Below are 13835 nucleotides of genomic sequence, written 5' to 3' on the forward strand. Positions count from 1 at the left end.
CGCGCAATCTGGGCGCCTGGAGGAGCAGAGGGCTCGGGGCCTGGAGTGGACTGCAGGCGGGCACGGGCCTCGGCCAGGCGACCATCAAGGATTTTGGGCGCGCGAATAGCCTCAGTCTGGACTAACGGGGGGACCTCCCCCTGAACACGATGGCCGAGTCGGCCGCCACCTTTGTGAGGTGGCCAAGCGGGGCCGACTCGAGAGCGAAGAACGAGCAAGTAGCAGGAGTAGCTGGGATGGACGGTGTACCTGGCTCGAGGTTCCGGGCAGCGGCCCGGAGCTCTGCCCGCTCGGGGATAGGCAGAGCCGGGCTGCCCGCTGGTCTGGCCACCTCGATCCGGGCACTACGGCGAGAGGACGTCACCGGAGTCGAGGTCGATCTGCCCCGCCTGGAGTAGGCCGCAGTCTGAGGGGGGGAGCCACTGGCGTGGTAACCACCGCCGACGTCCCTCCGGAGGCAGCGCACGGGTCAGGCAGGAGCAGGACTGGCGGAGACGCGGACCAGACCGCGACGGAGGGCAGCGGAGTCGGAGTCATGGCGGAGCGTGGGGGGGATTCGGTCCCCCCCATGGTCCAGCAGGTCCGGCCCGTCAGGAGGGGCCTAGAGGAGCAGGGCCGAGCCAGTGGTCCGGAGCTGACGAGCTGGGGTCGGGTCGATGTCAGTGGAGAGACCTGTGAGAATGTCGGTGGAGAGGACACCGTCGGGAGAGCGAGGTGACGAGGCCGGGAAGACCAGTAGGCTCGTGTCAGATGTGTCGCTCCCGTCTGCGGCAAGCAGAGGGGCCGCGACGTGGGTGCGACCGGCCACTGAGCCTCCCCTTGCCGACGAGGAGGCCGGCGGGTCGTGGGGAGGGTTGTCCTTGGAGTCGTCTTCATCCTCTTCCGATCCGGAGTTGCGGCCGCGACACGGGCCGCGGTCGCTGCGACGTCCCTCAGTGCCGCCACCATCCGGGCCACCCCCAAGGAAGCCATCATCGGGGACGTGAGGACAGCAGATGTGGTTAGGCGGCTCGGGGGAGATCTTGAGATCGAAGCCTTGGTCGTTGAAGAAGACCCGGACCGTGGCACGGAGATTGGACGAGTCGAGGGATTTGACCTTAACGCGCACCTCCTCCTCCTTGCAGAACGAGAGCTCGTCCACCACGACCACCTTGCCGAGAACCGAGACATGTTACGAATGACCCGCTCCGAGCGCGCAATGTCGGGGAGGCCGCCGATGAGGATCCATGCCGTGTCCAGTACGACCACCACCAAGGGGTCGCGGACCGGCACCGAGATGTCCACCATTAGCTTGTTGAGGGCCAGGGTGATGTCGCCGCTGTGGGTGCCGTAACCGAGAACTGGTTGCCAGCCAGCAGGGTGACCTGCCAATCCCAGTTGCAGTGGTAGAGGTGGTTGAGCTCAGCCTCGATCATCTCAGGGGAGGCCACCCCATCCCCCAACACGGTGACAATCACCAGAAGTGAGGGAGACGGCGGGGGGATGTCAGGCACCTCGATGTGGAAGAAGCCCAGGCCCTCAATCCCGTGCCCGTACATCATCAACTCCTCTAAAGCCGGGCAGTCCGGGCATAGGATCGCCGGATGACCCGGGTCCGAGCAGAGGTAGCAGCATTGCAGGAGAGCACAGGCGACCTGGGAGTGACCGGCGAGGCCGCAGTTGAAGCACTTTAGGAGATCGGGGGTCCAGTCCTCGGGGCGGGCAGCAATCACGGCGGAGGCCCGTAGGGCCGGACCAAAGGGGAGAGCCGCGCCATTGCCGCGGCCCTGTCCCCGCTTCTTCTTCTTCTTAGCCCCCTGCCTGCCCCGACCAGCACCATTGCCGTTGGGGGGGAGGGGAGCTCGGCTCACTGGGCGGGAGCTGGTACCGACGAAGGGAGGGGGACAGGGGGCACTCTGCTGTTGTTGCTGCTGGAGGCGGCGGGAGGGGGGGAGCGGCTGCCCTCCCAACGATGGATAGGGGACGGAGAGCGCCGGCGCGGGTTTCTCCAGTCCGCGGCCGGAGGAGAGGAGCGCGAGCGGCCCCGGCTATCCTCGCGGCCAGGGGACCGGCGAGGCAGGGAGCGACGGTCAGCGCGCGACGGAGACCGGCGGGGATCCCGCGACGACAACTGCCGGCGGAGGTCCTCCTCGCGGCGCACCGCGTCGGCGGAGGGGCGAGAGGAGTCGCGCTGATCGTCGGAACATTGTTTGGGGCGGCCCCTATCGTCTCCCCATTCGCGCGACATGGAGGCTGGGGGCGGCAGCGCCGGGAGTGACCTAGGGGCGGCTGCGAGGCGGATGGGGCGAATGGGGGCTAGGGTAGCGGGCGATGCGGGTTGAGTCGGGGGTGGGGCGAGGAAAACCGGCCGGGGGCCAGATTGCGCGGTCGGGCCGGCCCACCAGACGGCCCACGTAGAGTGGACTGGCCCGCAAGAGGCACGACCCTAAGGCGCGTGACCGGCCCAGCACCAGCGAGGTCTAATAGGGCGGGGCGTCGGCTGTGAGGGTTTCCCCATCCGCCGTGACCACCGCCGCGGCAGGGGCCGACGCTGACGAGGATGCGACGGCGAGCCAAGACCGGTGCATGGAGAGGTTGGGCGAGAACCGAAAAGCTGAGGAACCAAACGCGACGATGAAGGGCCGGAAGGGGGAGCGATGGACGTAGATCGGGGGGACGCCGGAGAGGCGGGCAACCGGAGCGGTGGAGCGCCGGACGCGCGGTCGGCGGCGGCCGGGGCGACGACACGCCACAACACCCGGGCGCAGCCTTGGTCGGACCGCCCCGCGACACCCCACGCCGAAGCGCGACGGCGGCGAGCGGTCCTAGAACCCAAGGTGGCCCTTTGACGCGGCGTCGGCGGGAGAGCCGCGACAGAACGCCGGCGCGACCGCAAGAGAGTGCCCAGGCTGCCACAACGAGGCGACAGCCCGCTCTCTGCGCTGGTCACAACCTTGCGAGCCGAGGGCTCCCGGCGCACGAGGGGACGGCCAGCGGCCACGTCGTCCTCCTCCGCGACATCGGCCCAACACAGCACCGTGGCCTGCGAGGGAGGCGGCGAGGGCGAGGAGGGGCCAGCGGCCGGAGTAGCCGAGGGGGCTGCGGGTGGGCATTCTGGCGACAGGGGCGCCGGCGGCGCGACGCCGCCAGGAGCGCAGGAGCTGCGTTCAAAATTCATTTGTTTCCCCAAAGCCCTTTAATATGTGAATGATCCAAAAAGTTTGTACGAGTCTGAAGATCTACTTTGAGTAAGGCTAGACCTTTGTGGTCAGAAGCCATTGTGAATAGGTGGTTGCTTCTTCATGGACCCTACATACACGTTGCAACATGTCATCTCCGTGATTCGAAGCCTTTGTCAACATCGAGTAGGACATCGCCAACTATTCGTACCACGGGAAAATTCTTGGTCGAGCCTCCCTTGTTTGGATCTTAAAACTTTGCAATAATAGAAGGTTGAGTGCATCAATTATTGCAGATGCCGGTGGACGTTCCCCTCTTTTTAGATGAAATAACTCTTCTTTGTCATGATCTGCTATGTTGCAACAGCAGAGATCTCACTTGAACGGAGGGTTTTACTGGAAGGAACAAGACCATGTATTTTTTTTATACGAAAATTAAGCAAACAGCCAAACACAGATTTCCAAGCTTGATAAGCTCACTGGACGAAACCGCACCATGCAAATGCACAAAATCTACACACAAAAGACACTTCAAAATAAAGTTAGCGGCGGAAAATTGGAGAGCAAGCACTTTCAGTTCCAACCAATCAGATCCATTCCTTTGGATTGATGCACACGTCGAGAAGTTTCCATTCTTCAGTCCCTTCTTGCGGTTTCTGCAAACAAATGGTCGTAAGTAAACTTGACAAAATGCCACTGCTGTAACAAAAGTTACCTGACCCAATCAAAAGATGCATCACAACACACTACGAGTCTATCGATTAACGTGTCAAATGAATCTTTCCAAACTATTTAAAACTGAAAACCTTTTATTTTCAGAATAATTCGAAGATTTTAAATATTGCAGCGCCTTTATAGTTTAAACAGTACAAACTCAAAAAGTTTGTGTATTTCTTTTTGCGGGGATCAAAATGTATATGTTTATCAGAGTTATATAACAGTAACAGAGCATGTTAACTTACATGATCATACTCCCACCGTGCGGTCAGAGGGAGGGAAACAAGGATACTCTCAATCCTTCCTCCAGTTTTGAGGCCAAATGTGGTGCCACGATCGTAGACCTTCGCAAGGAGCAAAAAGTTAAGAACCAGAGTAAAGCTAACACTAACAAGCATGATGACCATGGCCATGTCGAAGCACTTACGAGGTTGAATTCCACATAGCGACCTCTCCGTAGCTGCTGCCATGCCCTGTGGTCTTCTGTAAATGGGGTATCTTTCCGACGTTCTATGATGGGGATGTATGCAGGAATTACAGAGGCCGCACACTCTGCAGGGAAGGAAGGCAGGTGCCTTAGCATTTCAGAAGATGGTAGAGAAGGACCCAAATTCAGAGTTTCTTGATACCTGTCGCGAAGTCAAGAAGAGTTTCTTGATCATGGTCATTGAGATCATCAAAGAATATTCCGCCCACCCCACGGCGTTCACCACGATGCTGCAGTCACAGACAAGTAATCATCTCCATGAATATGTCTGGAAAAAACACAGAGACAGTGCAGGACAAACTACACATTGCGGGATATTCAGAAGAGTAGCACTTTTCAGATGTCTGGATCATGTCACCTAATTCGGAGACATTGTACAGACTAATCACCCCAAAGATTTACTAAACGGACACGGTCATCAAACTAACCTTGATATGGAAATAATCATCGCACCATTTTTTGAATCTTGGGTAGAAGGTTGGATCAAACTTATCGCATGCTTGTTTTTGAACCTGAAAGTGTACAAGAAAACCTAAAAAGGTTATCGAACAAACAAAGTAGACAGCAACAGAGAAGTGTCAAATGGCCTTGGATCATAGTAGTACGATTTTAGCCAAGATAATAGCAGAAGCAAGATGTCATACAGAATGAAAATGTTTGATGTCCTCTTCGATGATGTACGATGGTGTCAAGTCAGTACCACCTCCAAACCACCACTGCCTGGGTGCCCCAGGAGCATCTGCAGCAGTAATCTCTGAATTTGACTTGAATTCTGTTATTAATACAAAAATCCACTTATTTCACTTGGCAGCACTAGTAGTACCTTGCGGTGCCTCTGTCTCGAAATATCTGTAGTTGAAATGCAATGTTGGCGCGAAGGGATTGTTTGGGTGGATAACCTGGAGACCGGACGCCAAAACAAGAATCATGTAGTAGTAAGTCCGTGGAAGCAATTGCACATTATTACACAAGAAATTGGTAGGGAGTAGCTATTCCTACACAGAAATGGTGGTGACGCGAACAGATTGCTGAGACATGCGAACTTGGGCAGCGCCGGTGGGAGGCGCCTCTCAGAGACTCACCGAGCTAACGCCGGCAGCGAAGAAGGGCACGGGCCCGGCCTTCTCCACGCCCGCCGCCGCGTCGGGCCTCGCCGCGCGGTACGCGTCTGGGGGCATGACTCCGTAGACGACGGACACGTTCACGGCGGCCTTCTCGAACACGTGGCCGCCCTGCAGCACGCGGCTGATACCGCCGCCTCCGCCCGGGCGCGTCCACGCGTCCTCCCGAAACACCACGCCACCGCCGCCGCTGCCCTCCTCGACTGCCTCGAGCGCCGCGCACACCTCCGCCTGCACCCGCCGGATCAGGCGCTCGAACCGCGCGCGCGCCGACGAAGACCCCGACGACGCCTCCTCCCCGCGGAGAAATGTCGGCGGTGGCGCGGCTTCCGGCGTCTCCCGCTCCATGTCCACCTGCGGTCTGCGGGCGGTGTGAGAGCGAGATTTCAAGGCGAGTCCACCAGCCAGTACGCCCCCTCCACGTGTACTCGTCTTATCTCCCACCAGCCAGTGCGATTGGCAACTCCGCCTGTGTACATTGCGGCGACGGCGACCCGCGATGAAGCTCCTCGTGTCACCTCCGCCGCCGCTGTTCCCCTCCTCCCCCTGCCGCCGTTCAGGTCCGTGCGCGCTCTTGCTGGGAATCTCATAATTCCCGCCGACCCCTAATCTGATCACAAGAATCTTCTCAGGTAAGGCTATTCTCCAGAAGCATTTCCATGCGGTAGCAACACGAGAATCTTGCAAATGCGGGGAAGCCAACAGAACGGCGATCTGCAGGTACAATCCAATCCAATGCTACCTTGGTGCCATGAACCATGATTTCAAAAAAAATTGCAGAGTTTTTTTTCTTTCCATTTCATTGGTGCCATGAATCATGAACACCTGTTAACTGTTGAAACTGAAGGGTTGCAGAGACCCATGGCTCTGAACAAGTAAAGGGAAGGGAACCACTTAGGCGCGGCACGGTCAGTCCACGCCTCCCGGTGCCCGAGCACATCCGCCGACCGCCTTACGATGGTACCGATCATCTGCCAGATGTAAATCCCGGTCGGCAAATGCATGACCGTGAGAGCATCGTTCATATGAGAGCCGCATGCGAGCTTGCTGCCCGAGTTCTTCAGTATGCAGGAACAATGGTGAAGGTAATGCTGCATTACAAAGATGCCACATCTTCTTGTGGCAAACACTCTAATATTTCATCATATAGTTTGTTAGTTTTCTTCTGTATTCTGCAATGGATTGTTCATATCCACTAATATCGAAATATCTGTGTTCCCATCAGCCCTCCGTGACGACAGATGAAATCGACAGGGCAGTTCATCAGATGATCATTGATGCTGGTGCCTACCCTTCTCCCCTTGGATACGGCGGGTTCCCGAAGAGCGTCTGCACGTCGGTGAATGAGTGCATCTGCCATGGAATTCCTGACTCACGCGCACTACGGGTCGAAACATGATCCTATCTTTTTCATCTGATTCTCCAATTGCTAGCAACCTCTTTGCCCTGAAAAGAAATGATGGTTGTTTCCTGTTGACTTTGCAGGATGGGGATATCATCAACATTGATGTTACAATCTACTTAAATGTAGTAGGCCCTATTGTATTTGTACGATAAATTAAGCACATTTTGAGGTATAGTGTGACATACTGTGTTGCTCTAGGGATATCATGGTGACACCTCAAGAACATATCTGTGTGGGGAGGTCGATGAACCTACTAAGCAGCTTGTAAAGGTCTGGTTTCTACTGATTACTTCCAAGTTCCAACCATATGTTTCAGACAGTACCTGAAGAACTTGTCTGATGTAATAGGTCACTAAAGAGTGCATGCTAAGGGGCATATCAGCCTGCAAACATGGTGTTAGCTTTAAGGCAATTGGAGAGAGAATAAGGTGTAGTTCTCTCAGATTTTGGACAATAGTATGAATTTTATGATGCTTTTGGTAATTTCCATACCAATCAGTTGCTTTTTGTTTAAATTGGACTTACAAACATACTATTACCAGATGCCAGCACATCGTTTTTCATGTGTTAGGGTCTGAAACAGATGAGAAGAAAGCCAAATTATCAGCATCTATTGTTTTTTCACTAACAAAGATTATCTTCTCGAATGGCTTCACGAGGATTTCCGTTTCTTAAACATTTTTTTTTTGAAACGGAGGACATCCCCCAGCTTAAACATATGCATCCTCAGAAAATGCCTTGATGCAGTTTATCAGTTAATGATGATATTACTTGTCACAAAACATATGCATCCTCAGAAAATGTCTCGACGCTGTTTATCACTTAAGAATCTAAACAGTTTAGTTATCAATGCATGTAATTGTTGTGTTATTGTTGGTGATCATTTTTGTACTTCCAATGGATTTCAGTGAACATGTGAACAAGTACGGCTACAGCATCGATCCCTTCATCGGGCACGGAGTTGGGACGATCTTCCATTCAGAACCCATCATATGGCACACCTGTAAGTAACCTTAGCCGTTTTCACTGACCGTGATCATGGACTAAATGCTAGATAGCCACACACGAGCAATTTTTGGCAACGCTCTGGTCCTCATAAACAGCAACTAAACACACATTTCGTACAGATGATTATGAGCCAGGATTCATGGTCGCAGGCCAGACATTCACAATCGGTAAGCCGCTTCCATGGCCTTCTTCTTCAAGATAACAATATGTGCAGACTTGTCTCCAGTGCAAAATGACCCAAACGCAAAGCCTCTGTCTGGTTGATCCCTTCTTCCCATCAGTCAGCAAACTCTTAGGATGAAACACGACTCTGTCAGACGACATAGGTGGTGTAGCTGTAACTGAGATATGTCATAAGAACTGATGATCTCCGTCTGCTTTTCGTGATAGATGCAAGTAACGTAGGACTGAGTATGTGACTACCTGGCGGTTTGGTTTGTGATGGTTCATCCTGCAGAGCCTACCCTGTCCATGGGGAGCACACGGTGCGAGGTGTGGGACGACGGCTGGACCGCCATTACGGTGGATGGCAGCCTCAACGCGCAGTTCGAGCATACGGTGCTGGTTACCGTCAATGGCGCAGAGATTCTCACAAAGTGTTAAGAGAGGGTGAAAGGTGGTGCGTCAGCGTACCGTTTGAGAGTATGTTCACAAGCGAGTTCAGCCCATTGACGAAGGCCCGTCTCATTGAAGAAAAGTTTTCTTTAGAGAGAAATTTGAAGAAAAAGTTATGTTTCAGGTCTCCTTGGAACCTACAAATCAAAAATTCAAAACATGAGGACGTCAAGATAAGTAGCATAAGAGCATGGTTAATAATATAGCCAGTTGCTAGCTACATCATATTGTCTTGTCATTTATAGTCAATGTAATAGCCAACATATATAATAGTTAGTGACGGAGCTAAATCCGGCAGATCTTGAGTAGGGGGTACCAATCTGGTGTCTTGCTGGATGGCAACAGGACACATGGGGACACCGATTTTTACCCAGGTTTGGGCCCTCTCAAAAAGGTAAAATGGTGCGTCCTACTTTTGTTGTATTGATTGTGAATGGGGTACAAAATACATGTGAACTACCGTGAGATCATGTATGAATGAATCCGTCCTCTACGGTCCTGGCACCTCAGTTTGTATAGGTATCGGGATGCCTAGGGTTACAAATAGGTCGGTTGAATCTAGGGTCAAACGTGCCGGAGTCTGTCTCTATGCCTTGAAATGTGTGCCAAGTCTTTGAATCTTTCCTTCCTCATGTAGACGAATTAGGCCCATCGGTGATGGGCTTAGGGGGATCCTCGGCCCATCCAAGAGACTGGTAACCAACACGCTGAGCATCCCTTAATCCAGGACTCCGTCAGTAGCCCCTGAACAGTCTTCATGCCAAGGACGCACCTCGGCCCTCCCCGAGCTGCTCTCAATCTTCAGCCTTGCAAGCTGGTTCAACTCCCATGCAGTCTTCCGAAGCAATTTCATTTTGGGTCGAGGATTCGCATACATTGGATATCCAGGGTATTCCAGGGTCATATATATATATATATTTAATCAAAAGATTCCTGCAACGCCCAAAAGCGATCTTGGGTTCGAGGACCAACGCCCTAGGTGGGCTGGTTAAGTCGCAAAGCGTTCTCATGTCAGGACAAGGACTGTGGTCAGGTCCAACCCTAACAGCCTTAACCGACCTGAAGCGTCATCACGCTCTGCCGCTCTGTGTCGTCATTTCAATGGCCATCATGGCATGAAGTCATGGCTCGAGGCCTCTGCCATTGATGTATCAAATTAGAAAAAGGAGATCGTGCGCCAGATTTTCAGCAACACTACCAACAAAACCCCTCGATCCTTGCATGTGCTTAATGCATGATGCATGGGGAAAACGTGAAATTACTGCACACCAGACGTGCGATTGGCATTCTTACTTGCTATAAGAGGTGAAAAGGTGAGGGCGTTTTAGCTTCACGTTCTCAATCCCCTCGTTGCCTCCCTCATCGTCAAGCTCCAGCGCCCAAGCATCCTTGAATCCAAATCCCCAACTCATCCTTCCTCCCTTCTCTGCCAAGAGATGGCCGGTAAGGGTGCCTTCTTTGCCGCATCGAAAGGCGACAAGAAACTCATCGTCAAGGGCCAGAAGTCGAGCACCAGGGGGCTGTGGAAACCCTCCGTTGTCGTGCCCTCCGTTTGTCTACAAGGCCTCTCCCACCATTTGTGAGGAGCAACTCCACCACCAACCCTCTGACACTCTAGCTCTGTCTCTCTTCCAACCTTATTCCTCTCCTACACATATGCATGGATGTCGATCGATCTCCCTCAATACATAGGTAGGTCTCTCTCCTTCTCCACACATATACCAGTCGTTTTACCTCTATAGTTAGGTTTCTGCCCCCCCCCCCCCCTCACACACACAAACACCGATAGTCGAACGTTGTAGGTAGGTATCCATGCCATAGAGACAAACTGCACCTGTCCCCTCTCACGTTCCAGCAGGCCAGCCACCCTATATCTTTGACGTGGGCACACACAAATTCGATGGCACTCTTTATCGATCACGCGCGCGCGCGCACACACACACATACACACACTTCATCCCTCTCTTCGGTTCTATGGATATCTCACGTCGATGATACCTCCACTCTCTTCTCGTGGATCGCCCCCTCTACATATGATATATCCAAGCCTCTATTTCACACACATTGCATATATTACATTTTTTGTTCGAGATATCATCGCCACATATTCCCTGTCTATCTCTCACGCACCCCCCAAAAAAAACACGCACGAACCCACACACCATTTCTCTCTCGGTTTGTATCTCTCTCTCACACACCCACGTAGGTGGTGTACGTACACGAAGATAATAGGTGCACGTACTCACGCTTTGTGGCCAGCCACACCCACGCGGGTACACGGTGGAGCTCAAGTACGAAATGGCAACCCACGTGCTAATTTGAGAGCGTGTAGCAGTTGTTTACTTACGGAGGTCATGTACCACGCGTGCACGAAACAAAGTTCAACTTGACGCGTTGGCGTGTTACTTTTAAATAAAGTTATATTGCTCAATGACACGTACACAGAATATAAAACGATTGTTATGGAGAAATAAGTAGTCCACTCCACTATATACAATGGAGCCTCCTTGCCAGCGTTTGTCTCTCTTCACGGTATCTCACACAAGGCAGCGGTGGCCTCTCTCTCCTCTCACCGTTGGTCACTGATCCGGACCCATCCCGTCCACCGGCAGAAAGGTAGGATGTGCATCGTTTCTCCGTTCGATGGCATCGAGGCAGCATGTCCCGATCTGTAGTACCCGCCATTCTCTCTAACCAAGCTCCGACACGGTAGGGCCTACACCACTTGCTTGCTTCCACAGTATGGGCAGATCCCGCCCGCCACCGCCCTCCTAGTTACATCCCGACGACCCCAGGTATCCCCTCCGACCTTGCTCAACTGCCCATCTTCCCATGTTGCTGCATGTGGAAAATCCTGTATGTGGATCTTCCCTAGTTCTTTGCCCAAAATGTAGCTCGTCCGGCGTACTTTCCATATTGCAATCTCATCCTCACACTGTTTTAGATAAACAACAGTGCTGCTATCTTCCCTTATGTCGGCGTCCTGGGAACGGGGGTCCCCAGACTTGCCTGCCAGCGGCTCACGGCGTGGCTCCACCAGCGGCCCCGTACGGCCCATCTTCATCAGCCAACGCTCAAGACCCTCGCGAGGGGCCAAGCCTCATGAGGCGGACGACGCAAGACCTCCTCGGGGGTGGCCTCCCAGGCTGGCTCGCGAGGGGCGGAGAGATCAAGGCGAGGGGCACCTCGCGAGGTCCCTGTGACACAAGCCATGACGACCGAGGCCAGGCGGGCGCCAGCGCGCACAGTGTCCTCGTTTCCTCTTTGGTGCTAAAGAGGCAAGCGCAGGCGAGGAGTCCCGAGGCATCAAGCAAAGGTTTCCATATCGGTGCAACAAGACCAAGACCAGCAGGACGGCAGGACGGAGGTCATCGTGGAGCCCAAGACGGCGTCACCACCAGAGCCTTTGGCAGGCGACGACCACCTTTAGTCAGGATAACTTGTATTAGTTGTCTCCCTTCAAATTTGGCCGTTGTTGGACCCCTTCCCGCCTAACATTTGGGGAGAGGACCAGGGCCTCTATAAATAGGACTAGCCACCACAGTAGGAGGCAACAGATCTCGGGCTATTCAGATCATCCTCATCCACAAGAGCACCTCTCCTCAGGAGGCTGTTCTTCCCTTGTAACTATTCATCCTCAGCTCGAGAGGCAATCCACCACACCACACTGGAGTAGGGTATTACACCACATCGGTGGCCCGAACCAGTATAAACCTTGTGTCACTTTGTTCTGCGAGTTCGACGCGCTGAGCCCTGAGATTGCGTTGAGGGCGAGAGCTAGGGGGACGAGAGATCTTCGTGCGCACCCCAGAGTTCGAACCTCAAGGGTTTTGTCGGAACCCGAAATCCGACATTTGGCGCGCCAGGTAGGGGTGCGCTGAAGCTTTCCTTCCGTCGATCCACGCTCCGCCACCGCCGCGCCTTGCCCCCATGGCCGGTGTTGCTCTTCCGGCTGGGATGACGGATGCCCATGGCGGGGCTAGGGGGCTCAGAGCCTTTGCCCCCGCCTTGCGGCGGGTGCAGTGGCCGCCCAAGTTCAAGCCGGAAATGCCGCCGCGTTACGACGGCGCGGCGGACCCGTCGGCCTTCCTGCTGGCATATGAAGAGGCCGTCCTGAAGGCTGGGGGCGACGACAAGGTCATGGCCAACTGGCTTCCCACGGCCCTCACTGGTGCACCACGCGCCTGGCTGCTCAACCTCCCAGGATCCATGGTGGCATCTTGGGAGGAGCTGCGCGGCCTCTTCGCTGCGCGCTTCGCAGCACCGGCGCCCCTCGTCGTCGCGGCCCTCCTCGGCGGCTCGCAAGCGCCGCCCTCGGACCGTCACACCAAGCCATTCTTCGCCAGATCGGCGCCGCTTTCGTGCGGCAGGGAGCTCCCCCGGGTTGGGCGGCGCCCAAGGCCGACCTGACCTTCGACTCGGGGGATCACCCTGTCACCACTGCCGGCTCGGGCGTGCTTCCGATGCTTTGCACGCCCACTATCTGCAGCGTAGCTGTCACCAAGATCCTCATCAACGATAGCGCCGGTCTCAACGTGCTCTCTGTGGAGGCCTTTAGCCTTCTTCACGTACCGCTCGAACGACTCTGCCCCAGCAAGCCCTTCTTCGGGGTCGGCGGCGGCTCCACCAACCCCTTGGGGCAGACCCGCCTTCCTGTGACCTTCGGCACTCGCGACAACTACCGCACTGAGCTGATCGACTTCGACATCGCCCGCATTGGCCTCCCGTACAACGCCATCCTCGGATACCCGGCTCTGGCTTAGTTTATGGCGGCAACCCATCCAGCCTACAACCTCATGAAGATGCCCGAGAGCAAGGACGTCCTCACCATAGTTGGAGACACCAAGGAGGCTCTGAGAGCGCTCAAGTCTGCCCTCAAAACCGCCGCGACAGTGCGACCGGCCACCGAGGCCACCCCTAGGGTTAAGGAGGCCGCGCCAGCAAAGAAGAAGGAGTTGTTCACTCAAGATCGGGCCGAAACCAAGCAGGTGCTAGTCGAGGAAGATGGGTCCTCAGGGGCCACCTTCACCATAGGCGCCAACCTCGACCTGGATCGAGAGGAGGCGTTGGTGAAGTTCTTGTGTGCAAACAAGGAAGTTTCGCCTGGGAACCCAAACAACTGGTAGGGGTCCCAAGAGGGGTGATCGAGCATCACTTGAGGGTGTGCCCCAATGTGCGCCCTGTGAAGCAGAAGGCGCGGTGACAGTCCACAGAAAAGCAGTCCTTCATCTTCCAGGAAACCCGCAAGCTGGAGGCAGCGGGTGCCATCCGCGAGGTTCGGTACCCTGAGTGGCTGGCGAACCCCGTCGCCGTACCAAAGAAAG

The 13835-nt window shown here is 54.8% G+C and overlaps 2 protein-coding genes across 6 annotated transcripts; one reads left to right on the forward strand and one right to left on the reverse strand.

Annotated features, from left to right (window-relative positions):
• Positions 1-3535: 3535 nt before the first annotated feature.
• On the reverse strand, positions 3536-5851 carry LOC109732159 (oxygen-dependent coproporphyrinogen-III oxidase, chloroplastic). The gene is made up of 8 exons (XM_020291356.4): positions 5445-5851; positions 5186-5261; positions 5007-5101; positions 4791-4874; positions 4505-4592; positions 4303-4427; positions 4121-4219; positions 3536-3814 (listed from the first exon to the last, which is right to left on the reverse strand). The coding sequence occupies exons 1-8, from the start codon at positions 5829-5831 to the stop codon at positions 3746-3748; spliced, it is 1023 nt and encodes a 340-aa protein (XP_020146945.1). The 5' UTR covers positions 5832-5851; the 3' UTR covers positions 3536-3745.
• A 57-nt stretch (positions 5852-5908) lies between these two features.
• On the forward strand, positions 5909-8974 carry LOC109732160 (methionine aminopeptidase 1B, chloroplastic). Of its 5 annotated transcripts, none has more exons than XM_020291359.4 (10): positions 5909-6043; positions 6116-6203; positions 6331-6568; positions 6709-6870; positions 6969-7010; positions 7087-7158; positions 7237-7316; positions 7797-7891; positions 8016-8063; positions 8354-8974. In XM_020291359.4, exons 1-10 carry the CDS (start codon positions 5983-5985, stop codon positions 8497-8499), a joined length of 1032 nt encoding a protein of 343 aa, XP_020146948.1. In that variant the 5' UTR covers positions 5909-5982; the 3' UTR covers positions 8500-8974. The 5 variants fall into 5 exon arrangements, with proteins under 5 accessions (XP_020146948.1, XP_020146946.1, XP_020146947.1 ...); XM_020291357.4 differs by having other exon boundaries at positions 6808-6870; XM_020291358.4 differs by having other exon boundaries at positions 8287-8518.
• Positions 8975-13835: the final 4861 nt, after the last annotated feature.

This window comes from Aegilops tauschii, chromosome 6 (genome assembly GCF_002575655.3).
Source record: "Aegilops tauschii subsp. strangulata cultivar AL8/78 chromosome 6, Aet v6.0, whole genome shotgun sequence".
Lineage (NCBI taxonomy): Eukaryota > Viridiplantae > Streptophyta > Magnoliopsida > Poales > Poaceae > Aegilops > Aegilops tauschii.

Excerpts from the sequence above, each read along its gene's own strand:
- LOC109732159 (XM_020291356.4), bottom strand. The coding sequence starts at position 5,831 with ATGGAGCGGGAGACGCCGGAAGCCGCGCCACCGCCGACATTTCTCCGC. Across the intron at positions 5,262-5,444 it reads TCGCTGCCGGCGTTAGCTCG|GTTATCCACCCAAACAATCC; the intron begins GTGAGTCTCTGA and ends TCCGGTCTCCAG. Across the intron at positions 4,428-4,504 it reads TCTTCTTGACTTCGCGACAG|AGTGTGCGGCCTCTGTAATT; the intron begins GTATCAAGAAAC and ends CCTTCCCTGCAG.
- LOC109732160 (XM_020291359.4), top strand. The coding sequence starts at position 5,983 with ATGAAGCTCCTCGTGTCACCTCCGCCGCCGCTGTTCCCCTCCTCCCCC. Across the intron at positions 7,892-8,015 it reads ACCCATCATATGGCACACCT|ATGATTATGAGCCAGGATTC; the intron begins GTAAGTAACCTT and ends CATTTCGTACAG. Across the intron at positions 8,064-8,353 it reads AGGCCAGACATTCACAATCG|AGCCTACCCTGTCCATGGGG; the intron begins GTAAGCCGCTTC and ends TTCATCCTGCAG.